General features: G+C 40.4%; 1 protein-coding gene and 1 pseudogene across 1 annotated transcript in view; both read right to left on the bottom strand.

The window, feature by feature from the left end:
• LOC137979417 (alpha-1,3-mannosyl-glycoprotein 4-beta-N-acetylglucosaminyltransferase C-like) overlaps nucleotides 1–6,489 on the bottom strand; it is a 7,778-nt pseudogene extending 1,289 nt beyond the window's left edge.
• Nucleotides 6,490–13,593: 7,104 nt separating this feature from the next.
• LOC137978980 (alpha-1,3-mannosyl-glycoprotein 4-beta-N-acetylglucosaminyltransferase C-like) overlaps nucleotides 13,594–15,000 on the bottom strand; it is a 7,864-nt gene continuing 6,457 nt past the window's right edge. Inside the window, exon 3 of the mRNA XM_068826117.1 lies at nucleotides 13,594–15,000. This exon is cut by the window's right edge and continues 239 nt beyond it. Within this exon, the coding sequence (XP_068682218.1) occupies nucleotides 14,101–15,000 (900 nt within the window). The 3' untranslated portion in view covers nucleotides 13,594–14,100.

Genomic DNA, 15,000 nt, shown 5'->3' with positions numbered 1-15,000 from the left:
AATGTAATAATCTGATAAATCTTTGCAGAAACACATGACGAATGAGGCATCGACATTTTCTTTCGAGCGCCACTTTCTTCTGCTATCGGAGTCGCCATATTTCGGTTTGATGTTCGTAAGTGGTGGATAGAACTCTAACGGTGCTTCGATTACCGTTAAAAGTCCCTGGTTAATATACTTGTCAAATATGTTTGAGATTTCCGTTATTGCCCTGGATTTTGGTGGTCCGTCAATATCGGCCAGAAATATGACAATGAGGGTGTTATGCTTATCTTCATCGCTCATGTTGTCGATCAAACTCTGAGTGGTTTTTAGCAGATAATTAGCTCCCGAAGGCCTTTCAACTGACGCAATCCCAATCGAAAGAGATCCTTTACAAAATGAGAAAAAAAAAATCAGGTTTTTTGTTTTTGATCTCGCTTCTTTCATTCGCATGTTTTTTTCTTTTATACAGCTGTAAATGTTTTGAACCAAGGCATTAGTATCAACTAAGTGAAGTGCGATCGTCCGGTTGAGTGTATTGCTGAGGAGGACTGTTTTGGGTGACGTGTCGACAACCTTAGTGGAAGTCATCTCAGATGACTTCCATTCAGGTTCAGAGTCGAGTGATCCAAGTAACATACTCTGGTGGTTGATGTGATTGGTCAAGTGTCAGTTAAGCCTTGCTTTCATTGGCTGTGAAGACTGTAAACAGTGATTCGTGTTCACAGCCAATGGCATCAAGGCTTAAGATGGCTTAACACAGTTTTTCCTTGGTCAGTGGTATTTATTGAAGGCCGGCACGGATTTTGAAAAACAAAACAAATATGGTGGGTATGGAGAAAACTTTTTAAAATGCGGTATAACTTCGTTTCCGTTACTTAAACGTCATGGTGCTTTAGAAGTTAAAATCCTTCAGAGGAACCCACATTCTCTCCCCCAGGGTCCGCTTCAGTTTTGGTCAGCGCCAAGAACACGGACTCTGGCCACATTTTGAGTAAGCAAATGCTGCAAAAAAAACTAATGAGTGAATTTTGCGTAAATGAGGAATAAGCATCATTTATTCCTTGTTTTAATGTAGATGTATTACCATGGTAACAGCCTGCAGAGGACATTAACTGTCAAAAATATAAACCATCGTGGAAGCACTTATCAGTGAACAAGTTTGAGCTTCTGGGCAAAAACCGCATAAATATGGCAGAAATGGAAGTACAAGTGCTTAAAAAAAACTGTTAAGTCACCTTAACTGACAGTCGCCCGATAACATCACGACTTCGTTTATTAACTGCATCAACGACCAGTGTTAAACTACTGACTCAAATCACTCCATTCTAACGTTGACGTCCGCTCAGGTTTTCGAAACGTCAATCACCACAGGACGAAAATTCAAGTTTCCGTATCTGTTAAACGTAACGGAAACTTGAAAATGCTGTTTTCAGCTCGCGGATTCTTGGTGTTTCGACCTGTGCACTCACCCGGACCATCGTACTTCACTCAGTTATGACAATTCATTTGTGGCAAACAAATGTTGCCGTTGTCTCCTCTAACTGTGAGTCCGTGCGCAGCTTTACAAATAGTTCTTATGATTGTTTCTGAAAACAATGGGCACAAGAAAGCGTACAGCGCTGGAGCCGGTGCAATGAAATAAGAAGTTGTTAATAGCTGTGGTATCTGCTGAACTTTGCCTTTAGTAAGTAAAGCAAAAGTCAAAAGGCCATTTCCGAGTTCATGTCTGCGTCCTCTTCAAAGCGAGTCTAAGTGCGAAGTTTTTGTGAGGGCAATTAGTTCTATTTTACATATCATGAATGAAAACTAACTTTCAGAAGAAAAAATTTGCAATTAGACTCGCTTTGAAGAGGAGGCAGACATGAACTTTGACACAGCCCATTGTTCATCAGTCGACCGAGCGAATGAAGGGTACAGGTCAGTTTCTGTGATAACGCAAAATCCGGCATCCTTACTATGCAGTTTATTTTAAAAAATGGAAGTACTTACGCTTCGTTGTTGGGTATTGTCCGAGCTTTACCACCTTTGGGCTTTCCATGATTTCAACGGCTGGACACAAAGCGTCCTCCCGATGCCCCATTTGAACTGTTTAATAAAGAAACAACATGAAAGTCTTAATTGTGACCTCATGTGGGACTTATGCACCAATCATTTTAAACTCCCGGACTCCCCCCCCCCCCCCTCCCCCCCAATCCCATCCGGGAATGAGCGGGGCAATGCGGGGACGTTTGGTGCTCCATGCTCACTCTTTCTTGGTACCCCTACACCGGGGGTCACAATCCTCACATCCTGTACCGGGGAAATAGGCGGGGAGTGACTCCATGGTCAGCGGTTTTCATTTTCACGCCACATGCTTCAGTGTTTTAGCAAGGCCTAATAACCGTCAATAGCTGTATTCCACTGTAATCTATGTCCTTTACGTTTCATCGTTAACTTGAACTGAATTAATGTATAGATTTAGCGAAGCCTAAAAGCAGAGCTCCCGTTTCTAAGCTCAGAAAGCAATATAGTGCATATAGAATAATTATGCTTCTCCATAAAGTACAAAATTAATCGTCATTAGGGCCTGGCCAAACGGGAAATGTTTGGCGACCAAACAACATCAAACATTGTTTGCTGACCAAACATTTTACCTTTTGGCCACCTTTTTTGGTGCTGTTTGATCGTGTTTGATACAATTTGAAGACCATCAAACATTCGATCAAACAACTTAAAACATTTCTTTTGTTCTCGTGTTTAATGGGCGAAGTTTTGTTCGTTTGGACACCGTGTCAAACATGTTTGACGCGCGCATGCGTACCACGCTCACTCGTCATTTGTGGTTCTAATGTTCCCGTGAGGAATGAATCAACGATGAAATGATATATATGATGCATTTCATATATCATTTCATCGTAGATTCATTCCTCACGGGAACATTAGAACCCACTAATGAAATGCATCATATATATCATTTCATCGTTGATTCATTCCTAACGGGAACATTAGAACCCACTAATGACCAGCTCCCAACGTCAGTGGCTCCATAGCTCAGTTGCCGGTTAGAGCGTCGCACCGGTATCACGAGCTCACGGGTTCAAACCCCGTTGAAGTCCTGAATTTTTCAGGCTTCTTTACGCAATTGCAAAAATTGCGTTCATAACTGCGAAGATCACAGCTTCACTTGATTTCATATCCGCAGTTCATATATGATCCATTTCATGTATCACTTCATCACTAAAACAATTATTCGCCTCGGGCTCTGTGAATATCGGTTATTCACCGATATATTCACCTCACCGCCTTAGGCGAATAATTGTTCAGTAATTATTAATAAAACATAAGATATATTTCCCTCAAAAGATTTTGTGATAAGTCTCAACACGAAAAAAACTCCCTTAATAATCTCCAATCTAATATTTAGATTTAGCTAAGCCTAAAAGGGAAATGTTTGGCGACCAAACAACATCAAACATTGTTTGCTGACCAAACATCATACCTTTGGGCCACCTTTTTTGGTGCTGTTTGATCGTGTTTGATACAATTTGAAGACCATCAAACATTCGATCAAACAACTTAAAACATTTCTTTTGTTCACGTGTTTGATGGGCGAAGTTTTGTACGTTTGGACACCGTGTCAAACATGTTTGACGCGCGCATGCGTACCACGCTCACTCAGCCGCTTGCATCCATGTGTTTTTGACGTATTTGTGACGCATAGTTCTTTGCTTGTGGAGTTTGATCTGAGTTAGATCAAATGTGTTTTAACCGTTTGGTAGCCCGGTCCCAGAGGTTTTTCTTGATCCGCGAGAGAGCGGCGAAGCAAAGAACGAAAATGGAGCATAAGACTAGCAGGGAACTGTTCTAATCGTCTGTGTAACAAGATCTTACCGCGCATCTTAATTTCTCCAATCGCGTGTAACCACAGTTACTTGTGTTTCGAAGAAAAATGTGTTCTTCTCCCGATTAGAGAGCTGCCACTTCAGACTCACTCACTGCGACAGAGTAACGAAGACTAATGACACATTTCTTTTGAAAGAGCCAAATTGCTATGGTATCTGAGACACCTGTTCCATATTTTTGACAACTCATTGATCATAGACCTTTTTGCAGATACGGCGGCCATTTTGATTTCTATTGTTTCAAATACTTATTATGGGATGCCCAGGGGGCAAATACATATTAATTTGCCCCCTAAGTCCCATAATGTCTCTCGATACAATAGAAATCAAAATGGCTGCCGTATCTGCAAAAAGGTCTATGGCTGCAGCAGCAGAACTGGTAACCACGATCTCACGTGGGGCGCCTTGCAATTCCAGTTAACCAGTACCGTTGCTGGAAAATGGTAAAGAAGAGCCCTCCTGCCTCTGTTTGCAATATCTCCAATTAGCATAATTACATAGTTGATTATTGAAAATTCTCTGCACTGATTGGTTGCACTTGAGGTGATAACTACGCGATAATCACGTCCGCAGTTTTTTTTCAAATTGCCTTATAAGGATTACCACTGGGAAGTGACAACATGAGTGATTACTCCTCCCTGCGCTCATTCTGAGACAATGGAAACGACCTAAGCGGTTTTTTTCAAAATGCAGGTAAGCCGTTTTATCGAGGTGACAGACGGAGAAATAAATTGTTTTTAAAGAAATGCATCTTTTCCAAATAATCACCTATGTAATTATACTACAACAATAATTTGCCTCGCCTTCGGCAAATAATGTAAGTGTTCAATAATTATTGATAACAACATAAAATATATTTCCCTCAAAAGATGTTGTAATAAGTCTCAACACAAAAACTCCCTTAAAAATGTCCAATCTAGCATTAATCTGAACCATATTTCATTTCTAACAATGTTTTGTTTAACAATATGAAGTTAAATGCCTCAGCCACAAAATAAGACGTTCTCATAAACTAAGGTTGTAAGTGAAAAGAGCGATTTAAAATATAATACCATGGCAATTTTAGTACGGATGGGGAAAAATGCCTCTGCCCTCGCTTCAATTGATTTCCATACCAATTTTATTCTTTTTGAGAATTCAAACCACTGTAAGCACTTCTCTTTCGTTGGTTATTCTAGCTTGTTCTATCTCCAGTAACTTTTAAGAGTCTCCCTTCTGTCTTTTTGCGACACTTTTTAAAGGAAAATTTTCGCGAGTAACATTTATCCGAAATTTTGTATTCTGGCTATTAAACCTGACCCATTAATTCCTGGGATTTATAGACTAAGCCCTAATTTCATGTTTACCGAGTTTGGAAATTGTGAAGAAGACCTACCCTCTACCGACTGTCGGCCCACTGACAAACAGGACAAGATCTTTAGAATTTTTCAAAAGCTTGTAAGGGTTTAACTTACTGAACAGTTTACAAGTCTAAAATGTTACATTGTGCATAGGTAAAACCGAAAATGTTACATTTGAAGCACAATAACCGCTGTTCCTTCAAAAACTTCGTTGATTTGATGACCAAAAAAAAAAAAGAACACGTGATTAACAGAACTCGGTTTGTTTCATTTGGTGGCTCATATTGGAGCCGTTTTGTTTCAAACCAAGCTTAGTTTAGAGGGTAGAACTCAGCAATGTCATAGATCAGCTAACCCTACGAGAATTTGTCGGCATTGCGGAATTGAAAATCGTGGATTATGCGGGCGTGTTCAGAGAAAAATAATTTAAAACGTAACAGGGTAAAGAAACTCAGAGATGCAACAAGTTGGCTATTTACTTCACGTGTTGAAGATGGAGTCGAGATTCGGGTATTTTATCTCTACCCAAAGGGGGTAATTCGCCAGTGGGATACGCCATCTTGTATTAGCTTTTTCAGTAGTTCTGAGGTCGCCAAGAACTAAAGGAAGTGACAGTTGTTTTATAACTTATACGATTGCTCTGGTTAAGGGTTTCCTTGACCACGTCATCTGTTGGTTTAGAGATGGGGACAAATTAACTAAAAGGAGAAAGCAGATAACTCAGCTGGATGAATGTTCTTGGATTGTCTCGATGTAGATATTACCTTCAAACTGCTCGATGATCCCATCTGCAGCTTCTGTGATGACATTATTGTTCTTGCTTTGCATGTGGATTACAGAATAAACCTTCAGCGTGAGGAGCAGAACGGAAACGACAGCGACAACTACCACAACACAACGCCTTATCCACGGACTTATCATTATCAAATCGTCGCCTTTTTTCCGAGCGAGTTGATAAGAATTGAGGTGTTTCTACAGTATTGCACTGCGCATCCTGTACTGCGCATATGGTGTGTCAATATTTATAAATTGGATCAAATTTGCAACATCGTAAATATGGCGTAAGTCGATCCTACACGGTGAAACAGTTCTCAAAACACGTGAGAGAAGTTGTGAATGACCCATAATTCTTTGCGAATAAGCGTGCGCATTCTGATAACATGGCAAATTTAGTTGTTTTGATCAACGATAATCGAGATAGACAGGTCCGATGGTGTTTTACTCTTAAACGGCCAAGGTGACCTATATTATTTATTGCATAATTTTGGTGTACAAATTATCCCCCTTAAAAACAAAAATGTTTTTAAAAAGTTTATGGGAAGGAAAAAAAGATATAGCTAAAACTGTATACAAAGCTACGGTGGCTGGTTAGAGCCATTGTTGAAACCTAAATTTTTTCCTTGAGAATTTTGAAATTAAGTATAGAACAAAATTTCATTATTTTATTAATCTTTTGATTGAAAAAATTAAGTGGTGAAATTAGTATTCTGTAAATAAAAATTCTACATTGTATTGGCATATTTACACTTACAAACTGTAAATTTATACTGTCTTACAACAGTGACTTTACACTTATAACTGTAAATTTACACTTATGATTACGTCAGCAAACGGTTTTGAAATAGTCTTGCAACTTACTCAAACGGAATTTAAGGGGGGGGGGGGGGGGGTCCAATCACGGACATGGGAAAGCCAGCATGGAAAAGAGGCTGGATCATAAATTCTCCCCGTAACTTTCATGAAAATGGCTGTGATCTGACCAAATTTGGCTGCTTAATTAACTCAATCTTTTTGTTATTGCCAGATGATGTGGACAGACGTCATGCATCATTGAATTTGATCAAATCAAATTAACCAATCAAAAAGCACAGATTAATAATTTTGTCTCTCTTGGGGGAAATCTGTGCTTTTTTGATTGGTTAATTTGATTTTGATGACGGTTATCAAATTCCAATAACACGATTGGCACGATGCTAGCAAAATTATCGACTTTCAACGAGCACAAGGCTGGGAGGCGAGCGACCTTTGGAAGTGGGAGAAATTCGGCTAAATTCTGGAGGCACTCGGCCGTGAGTGGTCATGGAAGTTGCGCGCCTTGTTACGTGGAATGCCGAAGGCATCCACGTCTTAAAACCGGGCTGGAATCTTTTTTTTGTTGGTAGTCACAAATGTGCATACCCCACGGATATTGAATTAATCTCCGATCGGGTGGACTGCTTTATATTCCCTACGGTATTTCCAAACTTCCCTGCCCCGAGGAGAACTCCTATACTTCTCACGCCATCACGATTTTGTTTTGCTAGCGCGTTAGACCACTCGCCCACCGTGACACACTTGCGTGGAACTGGTGAAAGCAAACATTTATAATAGAATCTTTCCGCCCGCCATGATTGTTTCAGTATTAAACTATTCGATAAAGTGGATAGATGCTTTTTCTTTGAGAAAGGCAAGCGTTAAAGGTAAGGAGAATTTTCTACGTTATTTCTAGATCTTGCTTCGTACTTGTGTGTTCCACTGTGAACATTATTATTTTGCATACAACGAATACTTCATTAGAAGCATTTTGCATAGAACGAATACGTACTCCAATATTTCTTGGGAACCAGTTTGTTCGCCGTTTTGACGTAGAAAGAAAATAAGAGAATAGCTTTGAACGGCCAAACAAGATAAAAAATGAAATCAAGTTTAAAAAAAAACGAATTAGTTATCGCCGTCACGGGGACTTCGCAGCCGTCCCCCATCCAAGTACTAACCTCATTCGGAGGAGCTTAACTTCAGCTGACACTTGGACTAGCATCAACGATTGTGATCTTTATGTTAAATTCGCACATAGATCTTGTCGAACTTTATAACACTTGAAAGAAAAAAAACGCACTAACAAAAACCAGGTGTTATGCCGTCATTTTGTCACAGATGTGTCCTTGTTTCGTGAGTTGTCAGTAAACACGCAAGGTATAACTTTATCACAGGCGGCCGCTAAAATCGATGTCACTTCCGATTTTGCGATTTTACTTGTATGACCAAAAGTACGATAGAAAAATTGAACTCTGATGGAACGTAACAAAAATTTCCCGAAATGTTTTTCGCTGATGGCAAATTGTTTTATTCTCGATCGACACTTCCTAAAAGTTCCTTCTGCTCTCCTTAAAAACTACATATTAATATTTATTTACTTTTTCGTCAATATTTGTTTTGCATAAAGCAGGCTAGCAAAATCTGTACCTTGCTTTGTTCGCATTTTTGAGCGTTAAAATAGAATTTTTGGGCGTATGTTCCTGACAGCAAAAGTCGCATATTTTAACGTCCCCCATCCAGATACTAACCCCGCTGGAGAGGGAAAAAAAAAACTTTAGTAACATTGGTCTTGGAAAGGTGTCAGAAGCTCAGAGTACACGCTTAAGCTTGTGGTGAAAAAGAAGTTGTAAATGATCAATATATCGGCTTTGAAGCCAAATGTTTCTCGATTTCCTGTTATTTTCTTCAATCGTTCTGGGCTTAGTATTTTACTGAACCACATGTCTTCTTAGAGGGTATATAGCAAAGATGTCTACCATGGCACCGTAATGATTTACGATACCAAACAATGTGGTGTACTATTAGAGCTACATATTGTGCAAGGACTTGAATCTCCTGGAAAAAACAAAACGCCGCTCAGTTGACAGTTATGGAAAAAAACACTGTCAAGTTACTGCACTACCACACGCAATGCGTTCTTACTTTAAAAGATATCCCCGTATCTCCTCAATTTTACCCTCCCCCCCCCCCCCCCACCTCCAGACTAAAAATCCCGTATCCCCACAATTTTTTTTACCTAATTATCCCGTATCCTGATCGCTTCTCCGGCTTTTGGCTAAGATTAGTTTCTTGGCCAAGGGCTACGGTCAAGTACTATTGTACAACGTACGGTACTTTTTCAGTGCCGTAAGGGGCAGGCACAGAACAGTTTCGGCTGTTTGTCTGTTCTCTCGAAAACGATGACAAGGGTTTTTTGGGTTTTTTGTTCAGCTCGAGTGTAGAATCAGGACGAACTGTTGTAGTTTCTGATAACTATTTACTACTTGTAGCTTTTGTTGAATTTTGAATCGATGATAGAGAGAGTTTTGGCGATCTCAATCCGGACTGGACTACTGGATTTAAGGATTTTTCTTAACGAGATTTCAAGTTATTGTGGAACGTTTGGTACCAAGTTACTGAAATCAAGATTATGGAATTGTAAAATTAGAACTTTGGACTGGACTATACAACACGCAATTACGGAATTTTTGAGCATTGAGAGAAATAGAGCACGGATGTTGTCTTCTTGTCTTCGCCACGGCAAATTTATACAGTTTGCAAGAACTAAACCAGGATTACAGAACCAGACGTCGATTACAGGGCCCGGTTGCTCGAAAGCCAATTACCTTAATCCAGGATTAGCGTAAACTTTTGTTTCATGTTTTCAACTTTTTGGTCACAGTTTCCTTTGCTTATTTTTGTTTTCAAGATTGACTTCTTCTAATGTAAAGTTTTTCTGAATATCAGCCTTGAACAGCATTTGGGAGTAGAGGATAAAACTCGTTTTAAAACCCAGTTTCTGAACAACTGGCCCAGGATGATAAGTTGTTGAACTGTGATTTGTAATAAGTTTTTCGGATGATTTAAGGCTGATCCTGTAATTTTTGGATGAAAGGAGTTAACGAAGCAAGTAAAACTGTAGGATTTGAATTAAGTCTCCTTCCAAAAAATAGATAAATAAAAGATCCCGTATCCTGATAACCTGCTAATAGGGCTTCGTTGTTTGCATTTGCAAATTTAGTAACATTAGTAATGAGTTTTTACAACAAAAAACTTTAAGTTATATTACAGATGTATCTTTCTAGTAATCTTTTGCCATTTTCCGAAGTCTACCTGTACTTGAAGTTCACTGTAACTGGACAATTTGTGTTAACTGTTTGCGCATTCCACGGATACGCCCTTGTAGGCGTCTTGTCTATGTATATTGTATGAGGCGACGCGTGGGATCTGAAGAGGACATCGAAGCGTCCCAAAAACCCATCAAATCACTCAGGACAACGCAGAAAATAGTGGGTGAGTGAACTTTATTTATCTGGCTGTCCATAAAGTGAATTTTCGAAAAGAAGCATCGCGACTTGAAGTTTTTATGGAACATTTTCCTCGATCAGTTGAATCGGCCGTTACAACTGTCGGAAAATAACGTCACGTCACGTCACGCACTCTCGCATCCTTAGGGTTGTCTGCCTGTGTAAGGTTTATGCATAAACAGAAATTGACCAAGTTGGGGTCGCTAAAATTGCATTTACCTAAAAGTGACTAAGATCGATGGGGTCTATAATTGGCCATAAAATAGACTATAAATATAGATTACTTCATGGTTGGGGAGTGCGTAAGATTTTTATTCACGAGTTGTGAAAACGAACGAGTGAGAGAAGGGAACGAGTGAGTAATAAAACTCGTACAAACGAGCCAACCATGAAGTAATTTGTTAATTATATAAGTACAGAGATCATAAAGTTCACGAGGTAAGTGTTAATCGAGAGGCTATCAAACCACCGATCGTGAACAAAAACCCCAAACAAATGGCAAAATACTTTTGAAGTAAAAGAAGTCTTTACCTTTTATACCTCGCTTGAGCACTTTTAAAACTTTTAAAGATCTTCTGAAGTATTTTGTGGAGAACACTAAGCAATAAAAGATCAAAAACTTACTCCAGTCGGCCGCCATGTTTACAAACTTTACTCCCGCTGTCGGTGCACAGGCCACTCTCGCCGAAGGTCAACATAATATTAGCCAATCAAAAGGATGAAACGACCATTTTTCCATTTTTTACTAGTGAAAAAGTATCTTTTCTCCATTAGAGATGTCTAGGAGACACCACTGTCCTGGCACTCGAAATGTTCTCTTCTGGTTGTCGTCCGCATCTCAAAAACGCGCGTGCTTAAGCTCCCTATTATTTTCCTCCCGCACCAACAATCCCGCGAACTACAAGCCTATTCCAGGCTCTCGGTGGGTCGGAACGACCGAAGTTGTGACGAGGGCGAGAAAAAATCGAGCGAAGACGAGAGCCGTGAACAGGCTATCCAGCTACGCAGGCTACAGTTGGCTGCATTTCAAGGGTCGGAAGTGATTTGAAAATAAAGAAGTATCACGCGCGCGTAATACGTGACACGCGAGCGGCAATGAAACTTGTTGCCAAACGCGCGTGATATCTCAGGCAAATGTGCTCTACGCTGAAGGGATCACGCGAGGGCAAGAGGCAACACGCGAGGCACACGAAACCGTGTCGCCGCTCCACGCATGATATCTCGCGATATACTGTAACTGTAAGCAAGGACCAGCTTGACAAAACACTGAAGAGCACCGGATCTAATCAGCAATAGAAATAGATTTAAAAAAAAAAAACACAAGAAGAGCTGATTTAACGGTGAGGGAATATGTTGTATAAAGCCAATACTTCGACAGGCACTGCCTTTCTTCATACCTAGAAGCTTAGTTGAACAGTCCCCATAGGGGCTTTTCGGGACTAGTGAAACAGTCAATGAAAGGACCGAACAAAACAACAACAACTATAAGTTGAGAATCCCAAGCGGCCTGAGGCAAACCAGTTGGCTATTTGCAGGTGCAGCTGAGGATGAATGTAAGTAGTTGCTACTTCGTTTGCGCGTCATCTATGAACCGCGTTCCCAGGGCAGGGCTTGAAATTGCGACTCACTGGTTGCCAATGCGACCAAAAGTTGAGTGCTGGCGACCAGATTTTCAGATCTGGCCGCCAGCTGGCGAATCATGTTTTGTCTTATAACCCAGGATAAACAGTAGACAACTTCTGTGTTTGAATCTTTAGATGACTCACCTTTCTTTTCCCACTAAAATAATGTCTAAATAGTACAAGAACATCGGTTTCACACACTTTTAATTGATAGCACAAAACTTCGATCGCTACGTTTACTAGGCGCCATATTTTTTCAGCGGCTTCATGGGATCGTGGGCGCACTTTAACACCATGTGCTTTTTGCAAGTTACGTGAGTTTTTGCGGCCGGTAAGATTTAGTCTGAAGGTTAATTGAAAATTTAAATCCATCATTATTTGTGAATGCTGAAAACGTAGATTTGGCCAAATTACCGAAGGACCTCCTCGGAACTATTGTAGCTTGATATTGATAATATCTTGATAATGAACCTGGACATCGTATAATGAGTTCGAAATTTGTATGGAACCTTCAAAAAGCAACCTGTATCCTTAACGTAAAGTAGGTTGGAGAACTTGTCCCCTCTGTTAGAAAGCGGACACCTGCAAAACTGACTACGCGAGGTGATTAATAAATGGAGATAACTATCGGTAGAAAAGTAATTTAAGAAACCAAGTTCCTCTGATTCTAGAGGCTACTGAAACCTTGCGACCCGCTCCTTTCATTTTATCCCAATCGGAGACTAGTACGAGCATCGTGGTTGTGTGGGGGCCTAGGCCGAGCAATTGTAGTATTGTTTTTACTGACGATAAAGGTAAGCAAGCTGTAGGAGAATAAAGAACTACGTTTTGAAGAAGTGAAAAGGAAGGACAAAGGACCCATGTTTGCCTTGCTATGGACAATACGGACTTAAAACGTTCTGTGCTTTGCGCCATTTCAAATAACCACCATCACCAAACTAAAGACAAAAGCCGCAAACGACAGTGGCTTTAGAGGTCTTTCTCGTGCTGTTTTTTCTTCTTGCTATTTAATAATTATGACTTTCCTTGCATGCAAAGTAACATTTAAAATCCTTTTCTTACGTAAGTCATATGTTAAATAAGTTGGCGACCAAAATTGATGATCTGGCGACCAAATATTTCCCATTAGTCGCCAGCTGGCATCTGAGCAAAAAAAGTTCATTTCGAGCCCTGCCTGAGGTCTCCACTGTCGCTGTCGTTGTCATCGACAGAGAGACCCTGGGAACGAACTTGGTCATCTATTGTCCCGAATCGCTTCGGTTGTGTTAGACACCAGTGTAGCTGTCTTCACATCCAACAAATCCTGCTAAGAATGCTATTCCCGTGAGGCAGGGGATAATGAGAGCTTAAAAGGGAAAGAATGAGTATCTTACAAAAATTAGGTTTTATCAACGGAGTTTATAATGTAAATTGGCCACCGTACAGAGATTCTAAAAGCTGACGTTTCGAGCGTTAGCCCTTCGTCAGGGCGAATCGAGGGATTATGGGTTACGTGTAGTTTTTATAGTAGAGTAGGAGCTACGCTATTGGTGGTAACATGGCAACGTGAAAAGTAGGAATATATTAGTTAAATGAAAAGCGTTCGTTAATACCGTGAGGATTAAGGGTGCCGATTTGAAAGATGAATTTTTGTTCCAGATTCTTGCGGCTTTCCGTCGTACCTAGATGTAGGGAAAGAAGAGAATCAAATGAAATTAAATGTTTATTTAAGATCATGGGACGTAACAATATCTGATGCTTGCATGTTTGTTTACCAACCCTAACCCAACTTTTTAAATTGTTGCTCAAGTTTATGCCCACAAACCAACTGAAAACAGCACTGTTTTAATATTAGAACTACCAGGCCTCAGTTGTTCTAAGGGTGGATAGCGCTATCCACTGCATAACTCAATCGGTTTTGCTAGTGTTTATCCGGTGGATAGCGCAATCCACCTTTTGAACAACCGAGGCCAGATAGTTGTGTGTTTAATTTCTTCTTTTTTCCCTTGTAAGGTTCTTCTCAAGAAGGCGAAACCATCGGAAGCTGAAGCTCTTAAACGTGGCTTCACCATGTTGACAAGTCCTTCCGAGATGGGAAACAAGTTCAAGGTATTTAGCCTCGTACAGCTTGGACTTCCAGAGCCAGCTGCCTTCAGATAACACAGACGGTATCTCATTCTGCATTGCTCTGTTATCTAACTGCTCATCAGTTCTACCAGATATTGATCTCACGAAAGTAAACATATGTATCTTGACGCTGCGTAACCAGGATTTTTAAACAAGCGACCTTGTTGGATGATTTTGGCGACATGTCTACCTTTCCACCGCTGAATGATCCTAAATCCTCAAAATCGCGACACAAATCGTTCTTTTCGGATAGAGTATCGTCCTGGTAGCTACCTTGCAGGACACCGTATTTCAGCAAGTCATCTTTTGCATAATAGCTTCCTGTATCGACAGTTACTCTTTGGACAACAGTTGGCGTTTGAAATGTAACCAAGAGAAAGTCCTTCTCTTGAGGATGCAGCGCCCAGAAAAACCCACTACCTTTTTTATAAGCATCTTCTGCCTTCCCTTCGTGAGATGACATTGATGTCGTTACTGTTGCTGGAGGATTCAATCCTCTAAATTTCTGATCATATTGATCAAAAAATGGTTCTCTCTGTTGTCGGCCCGACTGTCCCTTTTCTTTGAGGGAAGATGTGTCACCAATGTGTTGAAAAAGCGACGCCGGAGGGGTTAGCATCTTCCCGGACTTAATACCACGCCAATGTCCCATCAACCAATCGATGGGCATTTCATCATACATGAGGTAGAAGTAGGAAGCGATGTTTGCGAGGTCTTGGTTGTGATAAACTTTCGCTTTGCTTCCTTGCACTGTAACATCAAGAATCAACCAACCCTTTTTGTTTTGGCCACTAATGAAGTCCTGCAATTTAGGCACAAAGCTTGGCGATGAAATGACGTCGTCTTCAAGGTGAATGTAATAATCTGATAAATCTTTGCAGAAACACATGACGAATGAGGCATCGACATTTTCTTTCGAGCGCCACTTTCTTCTGCTATCGGAGTCGCCATATTTCGGTTTGATGTTCGTAAGTGGTGGATAGAA

This window comes from Montipora foliosa, chromosome 12 (genome assembly GCF_036669935.1).
Source record: "Montipora foliosa isolate CH-2021 chromosome 12, ASM3666993v2, whole genome shotgun sequence".
Classification (NCBI taxonomy): domain Eukaryota; kingdom Metazoa; phylum Cnidaria; class Anthozoa; order Scleractinia; family Acroporidae; genus Montipora; species Montipora foliosa.
Note: the sequence above shows the minus strand (reverse complement) of the source record. Positions and strands in the feature narration are given on the sequence as shown.